The sequence below is a fragment of the Vitis vinifera genome, chromosome 8, assembly GCF_030704535.1.
Source record: "Vitis vinifera cultivar Pinot Noir 40024 chromosome 8, ASM3070453v1".
Classification (NCBI taxonomy): domain Eukaryota; kingdom Viridiplantae; phylum Streptophyta; class Magnoliopsida; order Vitales; family Vitaceae; genus Vitis; species Vitis vinifera.
The window spans coordinates 22,540,260-22,564,869 of NC_081812.1; the positions used below are offsets into that span (position 1 = coordinate 22,540,260).

General features: G+C 37.0%; 3 protein-coding genes across 6 annotated transcripts; 1 reads left to right on the forward strand and 2 right to left on the reverse strand.

Annotated features, from left to right (window-relative positions):
- The first annotated feature begins 3,984 nt into the window (after positions 1 to 3,984).
- Positions 3,985 to 10,456, forward strand: LOC100253823 (uncharacterized). Of its 4 annotated transcripts, none has more exons than XM_019221759.2 (8): positions 3,985 to 4,133; positions 5,701 to 6,546; positions 6,685 to 6,982; positions 7,280 to 7,489; positions 7,659 to 7,832; positions 8,760 to 8,960; positions 9,064 to 9,177; positions 9,773 to 9,972. In XM_019221759.2, the coding sequence occupies exons 2-8, from the start codon at positions 5,738 to 5,740 to the stop codon at positions 9,791 to 9,793; spliced, it is 1,827 nt and encodes a 608-aa protein (XP_019077304.1). In that variant the 5' UTR covers positions 3,985 to 4,133; positions 5,701 to 5,737; the 3' UTR covers positions 9,794 to 9,972. The 4 variants fall into 4 exon arrangements, with proteins under 4 accessions (XP_019077304.1, XP_002282962.2, XP_010653816.1 ...); XM_002282926.5 differs by having other exon boundaries at positions 3,987 to 4,133; positions 9,847 to 10,456; XM_010655514.3 differs by lacking the exon at positions 3,985 to 4,133 and adding an exon at positions 4,289 to 4,384 and having other exon boundaries at positions 9,847 to 10,456.
- Positions 10,457 to 12,023: 1,567 nt separating this feature from the next.
- Positions 12,024 to 13,699, reverse strand: LOC104880175 (uncharacterized). Its single transcript, XM_059738826.1, has 2 exons — positions 13,524 to 13,699; positions 12,024 to 13,320 (listed from the first exon to the last, which is right to left on the reverse strand). The coding sequence occupies exons 1-2, from the start codon at positions 13,618 to 13,620 to the stop codon at positions 12,143 to 12,145; spliced, it is 1,275 nt and encodes a 424-aa protein (XP_059594809.1). The 5' UTR covers positions 13,621 to 13,699; the 3' UTR covers positions 12,024 to 12,142.
- Positions 13,700 to 18,081: 4,382 nt separating this feature from the next.
- On the reverse strand, positions 18,082 to 21,244 carry LOC100248724 (probably inactive leucine-rich repeat receptor-like protein kinase At5g06940). Its single transcript, XM_002282974.4, is given in 3 exon segments — positions 18,082 to 18,390; positions 18,393 to 18,709; positions 18,804 to 21,244. Coding segments are annotated over 3 exon segments (2,664 nt in total). The 5' UTR covers positions 21,088 to 21,244; the 3' UTR covers positions 18,082 to 18,327.
- Positions 21,245 to 24,610: the final 3,366 nt, after the last annotated feature.

Consider the following 24,610-nt stretch of genomic DNA (forward strand, 5'->3'; position numbering starts at 1 on the left):
AACAATATAACAAATGCACCCATAGTATCAATCCCAGCCTATATTGGAGTTGGAACCAGAATGCAATGGATACTATTACCAGAAAATAAGAATTAAAATATTTAAAAAAAAAATTAGTGTTGGAAAAGGGCATCTCACTTTTAAGGATTAAACCATTGGAAATCAAAGGAACAAGATGAACTAGGATTCAGCACTGATTAAATGACCCTGGTCAGAAGCAAAGGTCCCAAGTCCCAAACTATTGGTTTGTGCCAGACGGTAAGCACAAACTGCAGAATAAATTATGATAAAAATGCTTAATTTCCTACGGCTGCTATGGATTTTGTAAAAATAACAATTGCAGTTGCTGAAGCTCGTTTGCCCTTCTATGACCCTCTGCTTATTTATTTATTTTCCATTATGCACATAGAAAGTTCCTTATGTACTGCTCTAACAGGCTTGAAGAATTGTCATACTTCCTAGATTTTGTATTGCTTGTATGGTTAATCACATCAAGAAATTCAGTTAATAACCAGGGTGATTTATAGATCATATCTTGAAGGTTACCATGTGTTGAAGTCAGAATCATGTAAACGAGCCTGTGGCAAACCTCACATTTATGGATAGACAGCCTAAAACCTATAATGGTCCACCTTCGACTTCTATCCAACATCAATTAAGGCATGATTCTTATTCACAAGGCACGACCCTTGTGAATGAAGCTACTTTTTCTCCACATGTTTAGGATACCATTATGGCTAATTATTATGTTTACCCTTGTATCCTTGTTTGCTATTTAAATGTGCTGAGGAATGCATATGCATAGACTGCAAACTTATTATGAGATTTAATGTGGAGTTGTTAATCATAAAAAATATATTTAGAGCTGGCCTAAAATGGTGCATATGAGATGGTAGAAAAGTTTGCTTCTAAACAGACTACTAGGTTTATATGTTACCTCTTATTTCTTTTTGTGGATGAAAATAGTTTACGTTACACCATTCGCTAGAGTAGTCCAATTGGTCAAGGTTGAGAAGGGTGGTCTCAATAAGTAGTACATGGTCTTGGATTTGAATCCTGTCATTGATGATACCTTGAATTTCCCGGCGCTAGTTGTCATTTCTTTCCTTAATTTATCTTGATATTTTGATGTTGAGATTTTCTAGTAAATTCCTTCCCAAATGTTTTGCATTTTACGGGTGCCCAAAAAACACACACATTGATTAAAAAGCCTCAATACCCCTTTAGTCATACTTCAGGTCGTTCCAGAGATTAGTTGGTATTTAATTGAACTTGGTCTTTTAATGAGCTCCCCGTCCTTGATGAAGGCTTTATTGCACTCAACATATTGTCATGTGTTTCTCAAATGGGCCAATTCTTGTGATTAGATGTTTTTTCTTTTGGAGCTTTCATCTATCAATCCCAGGCTTTAGAGGTCAAATAAGGGTTTATCTATATCTAAAGAAGTTGGATTTAGTCTTAAAATTAATTTGACAGTAATTTTAGAAAATAATTTTAACTTTTTTTTATTATCAAAACACTTGTTTTCAAGTAATAAAAAGATTAAAAATGCTTCTTAGGATTATTTTCAGACAAACTTTTGAAACAAGTATCATTGTTTTCTTTCAAACAGGCAAGGATTCATGATTCATAGGATTGGAGGGTGGGGCTTGTCCTACCATGCTATTTCATTACCTCCTCCAGACCTCATCAACAAACCCATAGGCTTAGCAGATATCATATCAACATCATCAAAGTCATATATGGATATAGTTGCTTCTAATGTCATGAGTCTCTCTTTGTCCCAAGCTTTCTTGTCTTTTCCCTCTTTCCCACGCTAATCTTTTGAGTTTGTTACCTGCTACCATGTTGGCCAACTTGTGATTTTTGACCGTCTCCTAATCTCGGAATCATGTGGACGTTGCTTCTACTCCAAACACCTTTCTCCCCACAATCTCTAGTCTATAAAATATGGATTAGTGGACAAAACACATCTTTATGCCAGCCATTGCTTCACCATTCATCATAGTTCTGTTTACTAATATTATAATTTGGCATGCCCAATCATGTGAGCCCAACCGGCTTCTCGTGATGTTTTGTCTGAGATGCGTTTCTTTTTCTGAACCACAGATGACCCCAAAGGCTACAGAAGGGCACGCTTTTCTTCTATGTATTTATTATGATCCCTTCTTTTGTGTTTTACAATCCTAGGATTACTATTTGATTTAAATTAATACCAATGTTTGAATACAAGGCTGCTTACTGCCTGGCTTTTTAATTACTATGATCACTGGAAGCCCCAGTTGTGGTGAAATCCTATGATAATAATTCTCGTACTCCTTTTAGCCACGTGGCTTTTTCACTTTTACTGTTGGGCTTGCTTAGTGCTTTTGGTTCAGTGTTTGATATGCTCAATTTTAATGTTGGAGTTGGTGTAAATTATATAAAAATTTATATCCTAGACCTCAAAATTTAAACTTCCTTTTTCTCCACACGACCACTTTGTTTAGTGTGAAGTCATTCTTAAACTATGCTTTCCACCCTATTACATCAAATCCCCCACAAAAAATAAAGCTAAAGGAGTAGTTGGATGCTGACGTGGCAAGTGCATTACCAATCAGTTTGCATTTAAGTCTCCAGGTGGACACCGCTATTCATTACTTAAATTGACTAGATGCCGTTGCGTTGGGATCCACTTGGAAAAAAATAGAAAGGTTGGCTCTCAACTTTTGACTAGGGTGGTGGATTTATGGACAAAATTGACCTCTCACATCTGAAGCTTCTGTCACATCAAGTAAGGGTAATCTCGTCATAATAAATTGTGTAAGGTGTGTCGTTTTCTCGATCATTCACAAAATTTAATAGAATTGGAATATCTAGGCCCATCCAATGAATCTCCCAAAAATAAATTCGAAAAAATAAAATTGTGTTTGGATAAGAAAAAAATGATTTTTTTAAAGTGGGGGTGGTGAGCCCATGCAAATGTGTCTCTACTGTGTAAAGGTCAAGGCAAAGGCAGATTTGTTGTTCTTTTGAGGCAATTGGAGTGGTAGAAAAGTTTTTAGTACGTTGGTCTTTGTTTTTTTACCAAATAGAAACATTTTGGATATTCTTTTTTGAAAGAAAATGGTTTTTGGAGTATTTGTTTTAAAAATACGATGTTAATTTTTACCTTTTTTTTTTTAAAAAAAAATTCTAAATATTATCAAAAAATTATTTTTGGAAACTAATCACAAAAAATTATTTCGCTTTTGAAAATGTTCCAAACAAATACTAGATATTTCTAAAATATTTTAAAATTAATTAATAGATTCTTAATAAAACCAAATAACTTTTTCTTTTTATTTAAAAATATTTCACAAGTATAATTAAAAATTCAAATAGAATATAATAACTCCTCGTTACCCCATCACTAGAGTGACATTGTCCCATTACTAGAAAAAACAAAGCGTTCTCTTGTTCCCCCTCTGTTCGTGGGGTCCATTTCTAATTCAGTCCAAATTTCGGAAACATTTAATAATTAATAATTTTGTTGCCATTCATTTCATTTAATACGTGGCCCAATTAGAAATGTTATATTCTATAGCCAAGTTTCTTCAAATTTACTAATTATTTCTTTAATTTAAAATATTATAATAATTAAAATTTATTTTAAATAGGAAATTTAACGCGTTTAAATAATTGGAAATCATAGCTAAAAACCAAAAAAAATATGTGTTTGGAGCGCACTAGCAACAAGATAGGCGCCGATCAAATCAGCCAGCTGGGGTCAAAATCAAGTATTTCAAAGTCACCATGGTCAAAGGCTCTTAGTGATTTCGGCTTCGAGAGCAATTATAAATCGGTAAAGATTTTTATTTTATTTTCTTTTAAGGGTAAAAGTGAGTAAGCGTAACGTGACCGGGAACTACCGGTCATTTTCGTCCACCGACAGACTTTCCCCGTCACCCGAAACTGCTACTCCGTACAGTCCAACCTTTTAAATGTGTTCCCGCACTGAAAACTGCCAAATCATACAATCGTTCTCAGGAGAGTGTGGGAGATTATAATCCCGAAGATTATTTGAAGTTTTTCCCCGAGAAAGTGACGAAAATCGAGGATAGCGTTTTAGTGCTTGTGCTTCTTCTTCGACCTTCGGAGCAAAAGAACGCTTGGTAAGATCATTTGCTTTTTCTTTTTTGACAGATTACGGCCTTTTCACTGTTTTCTTTCCCTGTTTCTTTTTGTCGGTGTCCTTCGTCTTTTCACTTCAAGAATGGACTACACAGTAGATGATGCATTGTTTTACGCTTCGAAGTCTTCTGATCTGAACGTTTCTGCATTCAGATCTTGTCGTTCTCTGCATTTTGATTCCTTGAATTTTGGCGATTTATTTGCTGTTGCTCTGTTTCGAATGATTTTAAAGGTTTGTTGACTAATCTTGCTTCTACATATTGTTAAAGAGTTCTGGTCGAGTTTCGGTCACTAATGTTGTGTTTGGTTGGCGAGAAATCGTAAGAAAATAAGAGGAAACTTGAAATCTTACAAGAGCCACTTTCATCTCTCTTTCTATACTTTACCGGGAATCTAGCGGAGTCTGATCGTTAGAACGATTGAGGGACGAGTTCTTTTAGTTTAGTGTATGGCTATTAAAATTTTTGTATGAGGATTCAATTTCAATGGTTTTTGAATCGAATTATATGGTTTTAGTTGGACTAGTCTGTTCTTTTCTTTATCTCCCTCCTTGGAGCATATAGTGGTGTGAAGTGTCCTTTGGATGAGTTGGAGGTGTGGGTTAGAGATTATTCATGCCTATGTGAGTTCAGTTTTGCTCCAGTGAATGGATGGTTTAGTCCAGTCTTGGTCTTGCCATGGGCCCTGCAGTTCATCTGAGATGACAACATCTGAATGGTAAAATGCCGTTGAGTTGCTGGAGAGGAGAATTTAGGAATTCGATGTTTCCATGCTTCTGAGTGGTGAACAATTGGTGGTTTCCTGTTATCCATGTTTGAGATCTGATTGCATAAGAATTGCATAGTTCCAATTTTTTTTTTCTCTGTTCGACTCTGGCTCTTATATATGGTGTCAAGCAAAATTTATGTTTGTTCATTGCATCCAAAGAATGGAACACAAAAAGAAGAGTTCCAATGCATTGCATAAGCTTGAGGTCCTTTCCATTAGATTTGAAGTGGCAAGATCATGCACAGGGTATGAAAAACATCGGCCCATATTTTGTAAGCATGAACTTCCCTCACCATTTTCAGTGAAAGGGGAGAAAGGAATAATGAGTTGGTTGTGCATCATTTTCTTTGGTTCTATCTGTGCTGACGATTGTTCTTATACTACTATATTTTTGTGGTTCCTCTGCAGTAGGCTATGAATTTTCTCCCTGTGAAACTCTTTACCGTGCCAACATAATATTTTGCAAACTCAAGTCAAGTCCAACATGTCTGGTTGTAAACATCATTTTTAGGATTAAAACTTTGACTTGGTAGTATCTTATGCTAGTTGTTTCTTTGAATTCTAACTGAGCTCCTTCAAATAAAGTGCTCTACAAGAGCTGAAAAAGAGACCCTGAACTGCATCAAGAAAAATACCTGCAAAAAAAACTGAATATAAAGCTTATTATGCTGAACCAGAATCCAGTAACTCGATCAGTTATTTGGACATGGGTTCAGAACACTCTTTAGTTTACATAAGACATGTTTTTAACCTTGTATATTATGCGGTCTATGCCAACAGGTTTAAGGAGGTGCCTTGAGATATAAAGTCCTGTGAAATGGTTGCCAAAGAGAACAAGGATGAAATTAAAGATAACCATTCTAGTGATTTGGAGAAAGAGCCTAAGCCAGGAAAGGAGGAAGAGTCTGATTCTGAAACAAGAAGAGATTCGGTATCATCTCAAGGGGATTCACAGACAGCTGACGATGAGAAAGTAGAGAGAGCTTCAAGAGTTCCCAAAAGGATTGCCAAAAAGGATTCCTCTGACAACCATTCTCATGCATCAAGAGTGAGATCTGATCGTGAAACACATAAATCACAATCCAAGCCATTACATAACACTCCTAAGAAATCTCCAAAATCCAACAAAGGGCCTTCTAAAGTGACTACAAAAAATTCCCCCAATACTAATTCTAAAAATATGAAAGTTCCTCCAAAACCCTCATCAGAATCATCTGAAGGAATTGATGATAAACCTATTGAGGAGGTAAAGGAAGCAGATCTCTTGGATGGAGCCTCAAATGGTGTTCAGAGTGTTGGAAGTGATGATGAGACAGTTGATACTGAGGAAAATGGTGAGCATGAAGACAAGGTTGCTTTGGATCAAAGGATAGAAGAAATGGAAATGAGAATTGAGAAACTTGAAGAGGAGCTGAGAGAAGTTGCTGCTCTTGAAATTTCACTCTATTCTGTGGTACCAGAGCATGGGAGCTCAGCACATAAGGTGCACACACCTGCACGACGGCTTTCTAGACTCTACATTCATGCTTCAAAGCATTGGGCCCAACATAAGCGAGCCACAATTGCTAAAAACACTGTGTCTGGGCTTGTTTTGATTGCCAAGTCCTGTGGTAATGATGTTCCGAGGTACGCCAATTATCATGTTTTTAAGTCAATGCTTTGGGATGCTATGCTCAATTATTGTATACTGATCTAACAATGTTCTTCTTCCTTGTTTGTTTTCTTCTTTTCTTTTTCTTTTTCTTTTTCTCTTTCAAAATTAAGGCTAACCTTCTGGATGTCAAACACCGTTGTGCTGAGGGAGATAATATCTCAAGCATTTGGCAATTCATGTCAGTCTAGCCCAGTTGTAAGGTTTTCTGAGTCAAATGGAAGTGGGAAGAAAAGTGACGGAACATCTTTGACACTGAAGTGGAAGGGTAGTTCTGGTGGTAAACAAGTAAACAAACTTGGTTTTGTGCAATTTGTTGATGATTGGCAGGAGACAAGAACCTTCACTTCTGCATTAGAAAAAGTTGAATCCTGGATTTTCTCTCGGATTGTTGAGTCAGTATGGTGGCAGGTAAAAAATACACAAGTTACTGTATGATTAATGAATTAAATTTGATCCAAACTGTTGAAAGTAATGTAATCTAACTAAAGATCTCATACCCATAAGTCATGCACGATATGCAAAAAAATCAACCTGTTAAGTGACATGCACAATTATTAATATATATCTCCAAATATGAAAATAAGCATTTTATTTTTATTTTGCTAGTAAAGTCTATGTGTAAGTTACTATTATGTCTGATTTATAATTATAAGTGGCTTTTAATGTGCTATGTTCCTTAATTCTCTCACTATCTTATGGTTTCAGACTTTAACTCCGCATATGCAACCTCCAGTTAAGGATTCCTATACCAAGAAAACCATTGAACGTCTATTAGGACCTGCCTTAGGTGATCAGCAGCAAGGGAGCTTTTCCATTAACCTTTGGAAAAATGCTTTTCAAGATGCCTTTCAAAGACTTTGTCCTGTTCGAGCAGGAGGGCATGAGTGTGGTTGCTTGCCTGTAATAGCAAGAATGGTAAGTGCTTTAAAATAAAAATTTGCCTTTTCTATTTTTATTTTCATTTGCAAAAGCAATGGAGAATAAACCGAAGACCAAAACTTTTCATGTTTCAACTTTTTAGCAGGGCTGACTTGTTTAAGCTTTTATATTCTCTGAAGGGTTAACTAGATGTTTCTGTCTGCAGGTAATGGAACAGTGTGTTTCCAGATTAGATGTGGCAATGTTCAATGCTATTCTACGTGAGTCTGCCCATGAGATCCCAACTGATCCTATATCAGATCCAATTGTTGATTCCAAGGTTCTGCCTATTCCAGCTGGAGACTTGAGTTTTGGATCTGGTGCTCAACTTAAAAATTCTGTATGTATTGACTTACTTTACATATATGTGGCTTGCATATTTTGTGTGAAAGTTGCTTTATCTTCATCCAAGGGGTAGTTAGTCCTCTGATTTGTCAGCCAGTATAGAAGAATCCAGCCTTGATTAACTTCTAGGGTAATTGACAAACCATTATCGTGGTGAATACATGAAGGCAGATCAGTTACAGTTAGCAACCGCTATTGTAATTCATTTACTTTGCTTCTTTCTGGACAAAAATAGTGGAAACAACTCCTGATTTCTTTAAGAACATATGCCTGCCATAATAAGGGAAAAGAAGATTTAATTAGGGGAAAAATGCTTTTAGTCAAAGACACCTTAGCTCCATCACAAACAAGTGGAAAACAAATTTTCTCCAGGAATGAGTTCCATTGTGACAATGAAGCCTTCTTGGTAGATAATTTGTGGTTAAGTTGGCAATTTAAAACCTTTTCAGCTTTTTTATAGGCAATTGAAAGCTTCAAACATCTCATTGTTCCACTATTTAGAATTGATGGGCATTTCAGGGTACAGATTTATCCTCTGTCATGTAATTGTTACTAGAAAAGGGGAGCTGTTGAAAAAAGGAATCATATCCCAAATGACAATGGAAAAAATGTATCTTGGATTCCCTCTTTAATGAAAATTCTGAACTTCCACATTCAGAGATTATGTACACTCATTTAAAATGCTATAGAAACAGAATGGTCTCTTTAAATCCTCAAAACAGTGAATTTATCTCATTTTTATGAGGACATCCAAAATGCCCTCTGATTGTAAGAATAATCATACACATGTCAGCAACAGGTACAAGGAGTTAGGCATTCAAAGCGTTTCTAGGTTTATATCATCTATGGGAAGACCCTTGTTTTCTATGGAATGATCATGTTTACAAGTTTTAAAATCACATGGAGTTTGCTTCCCATGCAGGTCGGAACTTGGTCCAGATGGCTTACTGATTTGTTTGGTATGGATGTTGATGATTCCCTGGGAGAAGTTCAGATCAATGGTGAGGATGGTGAAAGCCAGGGTGGACATGATGAACCCAAATCGTTCCATCTTCTTAATGCCTTAAGTGATCTTCTGATGCTTCCAAAAGACATGCTAATGGACCGATCCATTAGAAAGGAGGTTAGCCTTATAATAATATACTTTCATTCAAGACATGTAATATTTCCTTGCTGCTCCTCTAACTTGATGCATTTTTTTGGTTGTCATGTTTTTAACATGAAAGGTGTGCCCATCAATCAGCCTTCCATTGCTTAAAAGAATACTTTGCAACTTTACACCAGATGAGTTCTGCCCTGATCCTGTCCCAGGAGCTGTGTTAGAGGCAGTGAATGCTGAGGTAGATTTTGCTTACCTTTGAAATCTCTTCCAGAAGTTTTTTAGGAGTTGAGTAGGTACACTAAAATAGTACATTGGGCAATTATTCAATATTCATTATTTTGTGGATGCTATTATTTTGTAATGGCTCTTCATAAACACCAGAAGACAAAACAAGTGGAGTTCAAAAACTTAGGTTGGGGTTGGATTTTTTGGTCTAGGTTTGAGTTCCAACAGATATGAAAGAAAATGTCAAGGGAAAAAAAATGGTTTGGAGTTTCAATGATTTTTTACCCTTTTTCTGAACTTATTGTGGGGAGAAAAATATTTCCAAGTGGCAATTAAAAACCAGAAACATCAACAATTAATCACGGTTCCAGCTCTATTAAGGGTGGCCATTTATTGTTCTGTTCCAGCTTTTCAGATTCCATTTGGAGAATAAATGATGTTCTAATGGAGGACTGAACATTTAAATTGGAGATTTTCTATGATAGGTCACTGATGATTCCCCATGAAACTTTCTTGTCTCAATAATATGCTATCCACACCTTTACTGATGGAAATGCCACCTAGGCCTATCATCTTCTGCTTCTGTTTCTAAACATAAAAAATTTCAGAATCTTGCTATGGCCGATTGAAGGACAAAGATGCTGAAATAGATGGCTGATCCATCGCTATTTCATTTTTCCAGAGTATTGTAGAGCGAAGATTATCAGGAGACTCTGCCAGCAGCTTCCCATATCCAGCTACCCCTGTTCTGTATGCTCCTCCTTCCTCTGCTGACGTGGCAGAGAAAGTTGCAGAGGCAGGTGGGAAATCACAATTGGCGAGGAATGCGTCTATGGTACAGAAAAAGGGGTATACCAGTGATGAAGAACTGGAGGAACTGGATTCTCCCCTCACGTCCATCATTGAGAAAATGCCACCATCTCCATCTGTTGTAAGAAACGGAAATGGAAAACACAGTGAGGAAACAGGCCATAATGGCTTAAATGCAAGGTATGAACTCCTTCGTGAGGTTTGGTCGTCGTGAATGGTGCTTGTGATTACATTAATACATTAATCAGTTATGCTGCTGCTGTTTGCATCAAAGAATATCATGAAGGGAATCGCAGGAGGATGTTCTCTAATGCGTCTGGGGAGATGCTCTGTTGTATATGTTATAGTGTTACACATATAGAGAGATTTTGTTGCATTCAGTAAATTATTTTTCAGTTATTTGAAAGTTATACTTGTATTCTTAAGAAAGATTCTTGTTGTACTGCTTCTCCATGGAAAAAAATTCCTTAATCCTTGTCGTAGATTGTTTTATTTGTAGCTCAGTGCAAAATTGCAAATTGCAAAATCCTGGTGCCCCTGGGGCTTTCTCAGAACATGGGCCAAATTGGGGTTTGGGCCTGATGAAATGGGCTGGCCCGTCAAATAGTTATTTGGTGGACAGCCCTGGCCGTGCACCACTGGATGTGGATGGCCCACGGTTGCACCTTTGGCCTTCTGGCTTTAGGGAAGCTAAAATCCAACATTTTGATTGATGTATTGAAGCGTTGGGTTTGTTCTCAGTAGCAAAATTAACTGCGATATTTTGAACTTCTGCCTCCAGAATCTCTCTCTCTACTGGTATTAGAAAAACTTCTGCCTTTCTTGAGGTTCACCCGCCCCTGATAAATTGCGAAAATTAACACACCCAAAGAACGTTGCAGGCAGTTTTAATACTATGGATGCTTGACCGTAAAAATCCAATGAGCATGAATCATCTTCATTCGAGAATAAACTATTATTTCATACTTGTAATCATTCTTCACCATAGGAAAGTTAATGAATATTATCTCAAACATCAGCGCACAAGGAAAAAACTAATTATCAACTCTTTTACAAAAATTCAAGAATGAGGCTTTGCCCTAATTAACCCCACCCTATGGTATAGGGCTTAAATCCGCTACTCGCCTCCACACTATTGGCCAGAGACCTTCCAAACTGAGCTGCAAGCTGGGCTTTTCGAGCATGGAGGACTCCTCACAAATGGAATATGCCCACTTCAGGAGGTCCATTGTAGACATGATCTGGTTTGTGGGCTTCCCTCTTTGCCTGTTATCTGCATGTTTGTCAGAGAGTTTGCAGATATTAGAGAAAGTGGGAGGTAGAGCTTGAAGACGAAGTTTTTTACTACCTTCCATCTTCTGGTTTAAAGTTGAAAGAACTGGAGAGGCTCATACCCATGCCTAAGCTTCTGCAATGCCTGATATTTTGGAGTTTAATATTTATATATATATATAGGTCAAGTTTGAGGAGTTAATATTTATAGGAAAACGATTGAACTCAACTTAAAATCTTTAATCATATGACATATTAGAAATTTTAAGTTCTCAAAGAAGTATTATAATGAAGGTTCATATCTGGTCACATTACTCAGGTTCATATCTGGTCACATTACTCATACTTTTCGATCAATTTTTTCATAACCTTCACATTCTACATATCCCGAATCTCTTAATACATATTTAAGTGACCTTGAAGTTATACACCATTAATAAAAAGTGATATTATGTGAAGACTAAGGTGGTGTTTGTTTTTTTTTTTTTGCTTAATTTTAAATAGAAATTTAATATTTAATAATGTTAAATATTATGTTGTTTGTTTTTATAATATTTTTTTTTATATTAAGTATTAAAAAGTAAAGAAAAAACCAATATGTTATTTTTTTATTTAGAAAAAATTAAATATTTTGACTTTTTTATTCAGAAAAAATTTTATAATAAGTTATGAAAAGGTAAAAAAACAAACAACCTAAATTCTGAAAACAAATTGCTTTCATTAAAAAGTCAAAAAAACAAACAACCTCTAACCCTTATATATTATACTTCAGTCATAAATGGACCGCTTAATTAAGCATCATATCATTATATAAAGGTTCAAGTTTAACACTACCCGTATAACAAGCTCTATGTCATGAAATTACACCAGTGTGTTCAAGTGTAGCCACATAATCTTTACATATTGAGACCAGGACGGCTTGGGTCTGCTGAGAAACTCTTAACTGAGCTGGAAGGGACATCAAACTCAGTTTTGTCTGCTGGAAAATCTTCAATCCACCATCCATCTTCTGCATTTTCCGGGGCCAAGTCTTCTCCAACAGTAGTTCCATTTGTTTGCACCACGCCACCTGCCATATCAGTAGAATTATTTCCAGTTACAGTCACTGTTGTATTCCCCTCCAACATCCAGCTCCTCCGCCCGTTGAAATCGGCGTTGGTTCTGGTTCCCCTTGCAGGGCTAGTCAATCCATCAAAGAAACCAGGGCTGGGCTGAGGAGGAGGGTTTTGGATACCACGGAGCCCGAAGAATCTAGGGTTTTGCTCCAGGGCGTCGAGGAAAAAGTTTTCGTACTGCGGGGTTGGTAGGGTCTGAAACTGTTGAGATGGTGGCAATGGTGAAATCCCCCTCATAAGTCCAAAGCTGTAAGTCTTACCAGCTCCGTGAATAGTAGAAAATCGCCCCAAATTCCCACTGGTTGTCATCCCACTACCAGTGCTAGTAAACCCAAGAAAATTATGGATAGGTTGAAAGTTAGGGTTTTGGTAGCCACCAAGAAGGAAGGAGCTAGGGTTTTGATCCTGGACCTGGTTGATACGACTGTGATTTTGCCGGAACCGAAGATACTGGTTCTCTGGGGCTGGTTGAATCGGCGTTTGTTCAACTGGGTTTAGTTGCTGAATCCCACTACCAAATCCATGGGCAGAATTGGGGTTGGTTTGAAAATTAGGGTTTTCATGGGCACGAAGAAGGGAGGAGCTAGGGTTTTGATGGTCTAGATGTTGGCCATGGTTGGCAGAAGTGTAACTCCGATGAAATTGAAGATTTTGCTGTCCCGGGGCTGTTAGATTCTGAATCTGCTCGTCAGATGGTTGAACTTCAGGGTCAGGCTGGGGGCTTCTCGAGTTTCCATCTTCCGGCACGTCCGGTACCTTCTTTGCCTTCCTCTTTGAAAGAACTTCATCCACTGAAGTATTTTTTACGTACTTTGAAGCACCTTCACCAATCGGGAGCTTATTACTTGCCAGTATGCTCATGACATTGTACTGACCAAGATCAAAATTGGTAATTGCCTCCATGCCATTAAGCCTTATCGAAGCAATGTCATAAGCCCTAGCTGCTTCATCTTCGGTCTCTGTCAGCACAATTGAAGATTGAATACTCAGATCAGTAAGGCAAAAGTGGAATCACCCCAACATACTCAAGTGGCAGAGGGTCACTCTCCACCAAACAGTTGAGATCATTTGAGGGTTTTGAGCTAACAGTTAGAGTCTAAGTCCCACCAAGGTAGAAGCTAGAGCTAATCAAAATATGTGATCCAAGAGGGGAAGGACTTACTGAATGTCCCTAAGTAAATGCCTCGCAATCCTTTGCCTCTACCTAACCTTGCTTGCCATTTCTCGCCGTCAGCATTCCTGTCCCAATGCTTGGCCATGAGAGACAGAAGGAGAAAACATGAGTGATAGGAAAGAGGAGAGAAAAAGACAGATACTTGGAAACTCCGCGATATTGAGAGGCGCCTTTAGCAAAGCCCATACTTGTCCTAAAATTCGTTTGTTTCAAACTATAGTTAATATATATGGTCTCCACAAGAAATAATTTCTTTGCATTTCAAGAAAATATAAAGTAAAAAAAGTGAAAAAAAATGTATAAATCAGATTATACATACACGTTATATATATATCCAAGTAAATGCAGTTGTAATTAAGGGATTTCAATGGAAATGAATCAAACCACACACCATTAATTTTGATAGTCTATGAAAGAATGGATTAAGTAGAATCTTACCTTCTAAGGGCTACCAGATAATCTTTTTTCGACATGTCCTTCATCACCTCCATTTCCTTCTGATAATTACTTAGCTGCAATGATACAAGTACAGATTTAAAAAAATTTGTCACCCTTGCTAAGTATAAATGAACTCTCATACCAACATACTTAAGCATCCAAATCATAAATCCAGTCTGGGTCCATCAATGTTGAGAACCATACCGGGAAATTTGTGGGGACTGATCTGCCCCAGAACTTAATGGCAGCTAAATCATAAGCCCGAGCTGCCTCATGTTCTTGTCGATATACACCTGCAGAATGAGAAAGAGGAATGAGAAACCGTTGGTGACCAAAAACTATGTTGTGCTGTCTTAGTGGGAGAACTGTGTTGAAGATTATGAACTGAAAATTAATCTTGTACTTACCAACATAAACTTCCAGATGTGAAGCAAGCAACAGAAACCAGATGAGGAAAGAGAAGGGAGTTAGTAATATTCACGAGAGGATTCTTATAAGGTGAAGGAACAAAACTTGGAAAGTAAAGAACAACAAATAATTAATTAATGAATAAAATATTTAAATGAACTCAGCTACCTGTTCTTCCTTTTCCTTCATTGTCCCACAGAAATGCCTCATAGTGTCCTGTATGCTTATATCTATTTTGGAGGGAAAGGAAGCATTTGCAGGTGAGAGAGCGGCATATGTTTTTTCGAAAACAATTAAAGATAGACTAACACCATAGACATAGAAACAAACCTACTAACTCCTCGATAGCGGGGGGTTCTTTCTCCAAAAGCTCGCTCTGGAGCTCTAGAACGGCCTCTACGTCGAGACACCTTAACTGAAGACTTGTCCTTCATGCCCTTTTTCTTCTCACCACTTACACTATTACAGCTGCTTGTGGAGATTTGTTAAAAAATAAAAACATTGAAAATTATTATGTTAAACAATAGAGATGAGATAGACCACAACCTAGCTTGTCCTGGATGTATTGCATCAGTACTACTGGTTCAGTTGGATTTTCTGGGCTTCCTTCAACAATGCCTATATTATTAACCCTCCCAGTACTCTTCTTGCCATTCAAATCTGTGTGATCACTTTCCATGGATAGATTAGATCATTTCCCATGGTATTATTATGACTTGAATCTAGGGACTTCTGCAGAGGATATGTTATTAATATACTACTGCTAATTGGAGAAATAATTAGAACATGCACCATTTTTATTTTGAGGATCCTGAATTGAACATTAATGTTCAAACAATAAGAAAGCAAGTTTACAAAAAAGGATCAATTCATTTTGGCATAGATGATAATAATGCACGCGTCATGGAGCGGTCAATTAAGGTTTTCTAGTTCATCTTCTCACAATTGTGCTGGAATGATAATGGCCCGCATCGCGACATAAAGGGGCATGCATGTCATATATTAGGGGGAATATACTTCGGTTCCACGCAGCAAGACGTGGCACCTTGCAATTGCTAGAACTTGTTCTAGCATGCATGACCATGGATTAGCCAGTTCCTATTTGGAATGTTGCAATTTCTTGATCGCTGCCATTTTCTACGTACTACATTACAAATAGTGATGGTAAGTATGATTAGACAATCAACATAATGAGAAGAAAATGAAAAAAGAGTAGGCCACAACAGTGGGAAATCCTCTGAAGATATCAAACATGGAAGCATACTGATCATCAAAGGCACAGAACAATAAAATTTGACAAACATAATCAATGGAGTCACTTGTATTATAGTAATATATGATCCTTCCCTATCAAATCAATCATTAACTAAACCAAATTAATTAATGAAACTGTCTTTAAGTTGGAAATATATAGAAGCTTAAATTACAGAAATGGGATACAAAATGTTTGCAGCTACTACATTGAAATTAATTTCCATATATAAGGGCACAAAACATAGTACTGAAGAAGGTGGCCTAAAAATATTACCCAGTTGCACCACAGTTATAATCAAGCTTCTTTCATCTTAATTTACAAAGGATATCTACCAATGAAACTAGCTAATATCAAAGTCTTATAACCATAGATATCATTCACAACTCGTGAGAACTACAAATTAAACTCACATAAAAGCAGCTGTAAAAGCAAAATTAAAAGATACATGGATTACTGCTTACGCTTAAAGCAACCTAGCTCACAGTTGCAGCCATGGGCATCTCTCTTTGATCATCAAACAGATACCTGAAAAATCAAATATACCGACAAGAGATTTTAAAGCAAGAGAGAGTTATTATATGCTGAAGATCAGAACCAGTAGAGATCTGATATTTTTCTTCCATATATAAATCCATGAAGCAATATTTGGCAAAAAAGTTATATTAGAATATCACTTGACTAGTTAGGTTTTCTAATCAAATAAACGAAGCTCATATGTTGCAGAAGATCTAACTCAAATAAAAACTAAGGGCAAGATATATATATATACATATGTGCATGATACCTTCTTGTTACTTGGAGGGAGTCCCTATCTTTCCTCTCTTTCTTCTCTAATTGAAAACCTCAAAAAAAGGAAATTAAAACCCAACAAAAAAACCAAGAAAGAAAGGGGGAAAAGCCGCAGCAAGCTCTCTGGGTGGCTATTCCAAAAGCAAAACAAGAAAAATGGTGATGAAATGAGGAAGAAGAGGATACAGGAAAGAAGATATCTTCACTCCATTAGTATCAACACATGGCACTTGAGAGGCTTGTCAACCCCTCCTTTTTCTCTCCTTTTCTCACTCACCAGTACTCCCATTTTGTCACAATCTATCTCAGTGGATACGACTCATTAATCTCTTGTTTATCTCTTCATTCATTTTTTGTCACAACATATCACAGCTTCTACACTCATTTCTCCGTGACTTGGTGCAGTCTCTTCCATGGATGCAGTGGTTAATAACTCTAGATTTCACAAATCAATCAACTCATTTCCAAACGGACCTCAGCTTGCCACGTCATCAAAATGGGGTCCACTCATCCACCAACTTTGTATAAAAGTCAATGGTCAACGCCTATGGGTGTTTCTTGTTAGTATCGATACATGCAACCTTCTTCTTAAGTGGGGTGTATAGAAATGGATTCTTCCCAAACCCTAGCTAGTCCAATTTTAGTTGTCATTTGGTTATTGTAGTTTTACATTCCAAACAGAGTCCAAGCAATATATAAAACAACATTTCAAGATAATCTTAAAAAACAAAAATAATTCTTTTAAAATTTTTTTATATAGTATATAGTTATGATTACAATTGAATTTTTTTAATCTAAACAATATATAAAATAAAATTTATTATAAATTAAAATATAAAATTTATTATATACAACTGACATTTTCAGGACAGAAAATATTTTTTAAAAACCATTTTCATTTGTGATGTCAACTGACCCAGAATAAATAGATTGGGCCCTTGTAAAGTTCGAGCCCAAGCCTTGGATATAGCTCCAGCCAACCAACATTTCTTGGGTTGAGCAACGCAAGGGCCCAAACTCGATACCCATTCAACCTTAACGTTGAATTGGGCCAGTCCAATCCAACAAAACTCACTTTCAATCAAATTCAGGGAAATTGTAGATGATCAAGACCTACTGCATTGATCATGTTCTTTAATAAAAAAATTTTATACTATGATCACTTTCATGATATCCTGGTCTCTATCATTCTTTCTTACTATGATGACATTCTTCATTTCTAGTCATATTCGTTGGACCCTCAATCATATGTTTTTTTTTGTACCGTAATCACATATTTCTTTTACTCATGATGACCCTTTTTTTTTTCCTAATGTTTTTACAGGCCTCCAAATGAAATTGACCAACAGATTTGGACTTTTGTGACATCAAAGATTAATCCGGCAAATCTCACATCATGTTTTCAATTTTTTTTTCTCAACGCTCCATACCAAAATTCCCAGAAAAACCCATGTTTTCACTTCCTAGACAATGGAATCCCACTTCACATTTCCTGAGGTACCAGGAGTTTCTTTCACTGGGAAAGGAAAAACCCTAAAATGGGAATTCCGATTCCAGGACGTATTGGAATGTAGTTTCCCAATTCTTTTCTGACTAAAAAACAAAAAATCCGTCTACAAGAAAGCAATGTTTCTAGGGTGGCACCCAAGAGTAGTATTGACAAGGAAAATATGTTGTATTACTATCAATGAGAATCCCAAAATCAAATTCTGCTGCAGAACACAGAAAACCATTTCCAAACAGGTTTTCCCCGACCACCCCACTCCAACAAAAAGAGCCCTGTGGGTTCAAACCACCATTTCCAAACAGGAAAATTACTCCAAAATTAGTGAAATCAAGTTGGATTTTTACATATAAGACAAGACATTAAACTGAACTGGTTGAAGTGTGGTTTAGTGTTCATCAGATTGGAGCTGATGAATGCTCATCTGAAGTTCCAATGGACAACTCCAAATCTGGGATGTGGGGGTCTTTGAGCTGAGGGATTGAAGTGCTCTCACAACTTCAAACATGGTCGGCCTTTTCTCAGGCATTACAGAGGTGCATCTCAGGGCCATTTCCAGAGCACCCAGCATCTCTTGCTGTGAAGAGTTTGAAATCTTGGGGTCAAGAACTTGGAGAGCTCCATCGGTAATGTTGATTTTCCGTCTAACCCACTTCACAATATCAATAGACTCTGCTGATTCTGCTTGCTCGGCTTGCCGGCCTGTCACGAGCTCTAGCAGCACAACACCAAAGCTGTACACATCCATTTGTTCTGTGGCTCTCTTGCTGTATCCATTTTCTGCATTTGAACAATGAGGGTGGATAAGAAAATTGAGATACAGAGATATATATACATATAGCAAGAAGTTTATAGACGCCCAGAAGATTTGTACCTGGTGCAATGTAACATGAGAAAGCAGATTCTGAAGCCATGGTCGATTGAAATGCAGTTTCTCCCACAATCCGATCCAGAGCGAAATCCGTGAGCTTTGGTTCCAAATCTGCATCCAGAAGGATGTTTTTGGACTTGAGGTTTCTGTGAAGTATATGTGGAACATAGTCCTTGTGAAGATATGCTAATCCTTGAGCAACCCCAATGGCAATCCTCAATCTAGTACTCCATTGAAACTGAAAATCTGGTCTGCATATCAAATCCCCCAAGCTCCCCTTCTGCAGAAACTCATATATCAGAAAGATAGAGTCACTGGAGTGGCAGAACCCCAGAAGTTTGACTATGTTCTTATGCCTGATCTTGGCCAATGTCTTTACTTCATTCTTCAGTGATTTTGAAGACTGGCTCCCAGGATTGAGAAGCTTCTTGACAGCCACAAGCTCACCACTTGGTAAGCTTATGATGTAAACTCTACCAAAAGCTCCACCACTTCCTACCGCGCTTTTCTCATCCATTCCCATGATCAAGTCATGCTCTGTGACTCTAAGGGGGTAGAAGAAAACTGATCTCCAGACACCCATTTGAGATTTCCGCTGGGAAGTCCGATAAATCACAAAGAACCCAGCTGCAATGATCAAAATTCCAGCACCAAGAGCCAGAGAGATGAGGGCACATGCTAATTTTGTAAGACCACCAGCCTTATGTATGGGCTCATCATCATAACAAGAATTGGGTAATCCTGGGCCACAAAGTTCCGGATTTCCTTGCAGAAATGAAGCCGGAAGGCCGGAGATCAAAGGGAATGGAACCTTTCCGGAGAGGTGGTTGAAGGATACATTAAAGAGAGCAAGTTTCAAGTTTTGAAGCTCCTGTGGAATTGAACCAGTGAGATTATTATCCGAAAGGTCAAGGTAAGTGAGCACAGGTAATTCAGCGAGGGATGCAGGGATTTGCCCAACAAGACTGTTGTCCGCCAGAGACAATGAGACTAATTTCCGGCATTTCTTCAACTCTGGAATTAGACCAGAGAGCGAATTGTGGGAGAGATTTATTATACTCATAACTGGTGAGTCACAGAAATTTGGAGGAAGTTCACCATAGAAGCCATTAAGAGATGCAGAAAATCTATATAAGCTCCGGACTGACCCAAGGCCCTGAGGAATTTTACTAGTGAAGCTGTTGTTATCAATCTGAACTTGCTCCAACTGAGCAGCCACTGATATGGAATCCGGTATTTCCCCAGAAAATCTGTTGTTTTCAGCTCTAATGAGCTTGATTTTGGGTAATGACCATAACCCATTTGGGAAATCACCAGAAAACCCATTGTTCTGAACTTGAAACCTCTCAAGATTCAAGCACTCACTAATGGAGTTGGGTATTGAACCACTGAAGGAATTTGTATGGAGGCTGAGGTTTATGAGGCCTTTTCCTCGGCATATGCCAGTGGGAAATGAACCCAGAAGGTTGTTTTGTGAAACATCAAAAGATACCAAGTTCTTAAGAGAAGCTCCTAGTGTCTGAGGTACCCCACCAGTCAGATTGTTCTGAGAGAGGTCCAAAATGGTTAACCCCTGCAAGCCAGCAAAGGATTGAGGAATCTCACCATAAAAACCAGAGCTTTGGAGTAGAAGCTGCTTAAGCTTCTCAAGCTTGCCAATGCCACCAGGAATCTCACTCACCAAAAATCGATTTTGAGACAAATCAAGAACAAGAAGCTCAGTGAAATTCCCAAAAACAGAAGGAACACTACCTGAAAGCAAGTTGCTTCCCAAGTTGAGAACTTGCAGATTCTTCAGTGACCCTATGGTTTCTGGGATCTTCCCTTCAACGTGGTTTCTGCTGAAATCAAGCGTTCTCAATGAACCAAACTGAGAAATTTGCTCTGGGACTGTACCCCAAATGAGATTGTTACTGAGATTCAAAGTCTCCAAAGAACTGCACTGGGAGAGATGGAGAGGAATGGGTTGGTTGAAGAGATTGTCAGCAAGGTTAAGGTAAGAGAGATTGTGGAGTCCACACAGAGAAGCAGAGATTTCCCCAGAGAGGTTCAGGCTCTGAAGGTTGAGAGAGGTGACAGAGAGAGGTGGTGTGGTGGTGCAGGTGACTCCAGTCCAGTTACAGTGGTGAGTCTCAGAAGTGTTGGACCATGTGGAGAGATACTTCATGGGGTCTTCAATGGAGGCCTTAAATGTGAGAAGGATCTCTGCTTCAGATGAAGCAGAGGCCACGATGAAGAATGCGAAGGTCAAAGAGAAGAACAGAGGATATGTGCAGAAGCTAGCCATTGGATTTGGAAGAGACCGAGTCACTCTGAGAGAGAGAGAGTGAGAGAGAGAGAGAGGGGAGCTGGCTGGTTATGTTGCCTCAGTCTTTTGTATATATTAGTGAAGTGGGAGACTGTGACTCGCTCGGAAAGAAGAGGAGATGTTGATTGGTTCTAGGGCATCTATACAAAATTGATGCAGAGTCATCAACATCATAATTAGGAGATCTTTTTTAATAAAAGATAGAATTTAAGATGGATTGTCTTTTAGGCAAAGAAAATTTCCTAAATTCCATGATGAGAAAATAGTGGGAATTCCCAAAAACTCCATAACAGTAACTTTGGAAATCCCTAACCCATAATTTAGACTTGCATTCTAATCAAATATCATCCAGGGTATGGGAAATAATTACTTGTGACCTACACATTTGTTGATATCCCCACAAACAAACAAACAAACAAAACACAATCAACAACTGATTTGAAATGTTATACAAATCAAAATGGACTAACCCAATTTCCCTATACCCTCATATTTGATGTCATCATGATTCATGGTGGAGTTGAAGAATTATGGTATTGGGTCAAGGCCACAACTTTTACCTAAAGCAATTAAGCCAAAAAAATGAGAAAGAAAACAGGGAAGGGAAGAGGGAATGCACAACCCGTGAGCATATGTAGAGACAGAAAAGGGGGGAGAGAGAGAAAGAGGAGAATGAAGACAAAAGTGGATTGAAGTCTACTCCTCATGTGGCAACGTGGGATCTGTTTTCAACGCCCCTTCTTCTCTAACTTGTACAGAAGCTGGGTGTGTGGGGAGGAGGATACTGTAATATTTACTAATGTTGTTAGTGTTGGCTGTAGTGTAAAATATGGCTGCCTGAAAATGCAGAGGAAATGAAGGATGGGGTGAGTGGTCACTTTCAAAGTTGAATAGAGTTGTTTTCTACTCCCAAAATCCTAGAAAGATAACCCGCTTTCAACGCTGAGACGCCCCTACCAACCACGTAAATCAAAAAGCCCAAAGGGGTCCTCTCTCCCCCCTTCTCTCATCTCTCATCAATGCCTGCTATGTTTATTCAATGAATCCAATGCTGTAATTATAGTGGCCCCCCCTACTTTTAATCTTATTCTTCTATACTTGTTTTTCATTTTTTGTTTTATTCTCGTCTTTTTCATTTTTCCTTTTTCTTTTGTTACTGCCATGTTCTGAATATAAAATTTGAAATTAAATTTTTTTAAATAATATAAAGGGTATAAAAATTTATTGGATTTATATATATATATATATATATATATATTATATTATATATATATAAAAGAGAATTATTAAAAATTAATTAATTAAAAGAAATGAAATAACTCCCAAATTTATGAATTTTAACATTTTTCATATTTTTATTTAAAAAATAATTTATTTTAGACATTAATATTTTTTATTATTTTAAATATTTTAAAAATGTTTATTTTTATAATAAGAAATAATGATATTTTTATCAAAATGAAATCAAAAAAATGATGAAAAGTTAAATTTCAAAATTTGGGTTTTGAACTAAACTTTTAACAATATAACTTATTATTAAATATATTCATTTGAGCTCTTTGCACATACATATTTTTCTTGTTCTTTTTTTAAAACAAAAAATGAATTTGAAGAAAAAGGAAGAAAAAAAGAAAATAAAAATAAAATTGAAGAATGTGTTTAGGGTTTGAATTAGTAAGGTTGAAAAAGATAAGGAAAGTTTGGATGAAGGATTTTAATAATTCTTTATAAAAGAAATGAATAATTAATATTAAAACCAATTTAAAAGAGACTTTTTAGGAAGATTAGAAACATTTCTCCAAACTTAAAATATTTTTCTTGTCAAAATCTAATAAAATTTTAAAGATATAAAATACTATTTAAATGATTATTAAAGTAATAATTGATGAATGTTGCTCTTAAAATAATTTTTTGTTAATTGATATATTATTAAAAATACTAAAAAAAATGATTTATATTCAAAAAATAATTAATTATTTAAAAAAATATTTACAACAAAAAGAAATTCATTTTTTTCTCTCTAAATTACAAATTTTCTTCTTTTTGGTCGAAATGGGATCCAAAACTGAACAAGAAAATCAAACAAAAAAAAAGTGAACAGAGAAAAAGGTAATAAAAAATTAATCATTAAATACTTGAAAATTTAGGAAGCAAAAGTGATTGTGAAATAGGCTGTCGTCCACTGAGACAAAATGGGATGAGTAGTGAGTACATTATTCGTACAACAGTGAAAAAGTGTAGGTGAAAATGTCAAGCTGAAGCCTGAAGCTTTCTCCATATGCTGACTTTTTTTTTTTCACCCCTGTTTTGACTTTTAACCGTAGAAATATTAAGAGTCCAGGACAGCTATTATTGCAGCCTTCGGCCAAAGAAAAATAAAGAAAATTTTATGTCACTTCATCTCTTAAATGTTGTTCAGAACTCAAATAATTAAACAAAATTCCATCCCACACCCACATGGCCCAAAAGCACATCTAGCTTGTGCTTTTTTCAAAAAGAAAAAAAAAAAAGGCAAAAATGAAAAAACTTTGTTTGTTGTGTTGCCTGCATGCCATGTTATCCCATTATTCTCCACTGAAATGGTCAACATGTCATTTACCCATCAAATAATGATCAAATGTAACTGTTAGTGGTCACTTGTTGAGAATCCAATAGTCCCAAGAAGTGGAATTTTATATGATGGGAGTTTGTTTGGATGGTCACTCAAGAAGAGTCAACCCTTTTCACGGATTGATCTTGCAGTTTGAACACATCGAGCTGTGTTTGTATGCCTTGGAATGATCAAACCCATATGCAAAAACCGTTTTATAATGTGGGTTTTTTTTTTTTTTTTTTTTGAGAATGTGACCTAATTGGAAGATGTGTTCAACCCTTAAAAATCGTCTAAAACTTTGGTGTGTAATGGGAGTATGGGTATTTGAGTTGGTTGAAATTTGGCTCATTTGATTTTTGTTACTTTCCAAAGGTTTCCTAAGCATGTTCTTGGGGTTAAAACTTTATAAAAGAGTCAACACCCCAAATCAAGTATTGAGAGAAAAAAATAAATAAACTTTAAAATAATGAAAGCATCCAAGGAACCATACAAGGAGGGAGTGTTGAGAGTTGAGAGAGAAGAAGAGAAAGAAAGGAGGCATGGGTGTTTGTGCTATTGTGTGTTTTGTGAGATATATATATATATATTCCCTAGATGACAAGTCCCAACAATGGGGATTATAAGAGAGGGCTTTTTGTCTTTGGAGAGCGAACCAGACATGAGAGTGGTGGGGCTGGATGGAAAGTGGGTGTAATCAAATTTCACTTATGGCAATGAGGAAAGCTATAACAACAATAATACGCAGCAACACTATCAAACCCACCAACACCAGTCACCACCACCCCATGCGGCCATGCCCCTTTCAGAGGGGACTCTTGACTCTCAGAGAGAGTGGGGTCGGTTTCTATTCTCTTAATTTTGCAATCCATGTTCCCAATAATCCCTTAAAGGGTCTTTTCATTTTTTTGG

Bases quoted from the DNA above. Each gene is read 5' to 3' on its own strand.
- LOC100253823 (XM_002282926.5), top strand. From the start codon at position 5,738: ATGGTTGCCAAAGAGAACAAGGATGAAATTAAAGATAACCATTCTAGT. The intron at 6,983-7,279 runs GTAAAAAATACA...TTATGGTTTCAG, and splicing joins TTGAGTCAGTATGGTGGCAG to ACTTTAACTCCGCATATGCA. The intron at 7,490-7,658 runs GTAAGTGCTTTA...TTCTGTCTGCAG, and splicing joins TGCCTGTAATAGCAAGAATG to GTAATGGAACAGTGTGTTTC.
- LOC104880175 (XM_059738826.1), bottom strand. From the start codon at position 13,620: ATGGCCAAGCATTGGGACAGGAATGCTGACGGCGAGAAATGGCAAGCA. The intron at 13,321-13,523 runs GTAAGTCCTTCC...TTGTGCTGACAG, and splicing joins CATTTACTTAGGGACATTCA to AGACCGAAGATGAAGCAGCT.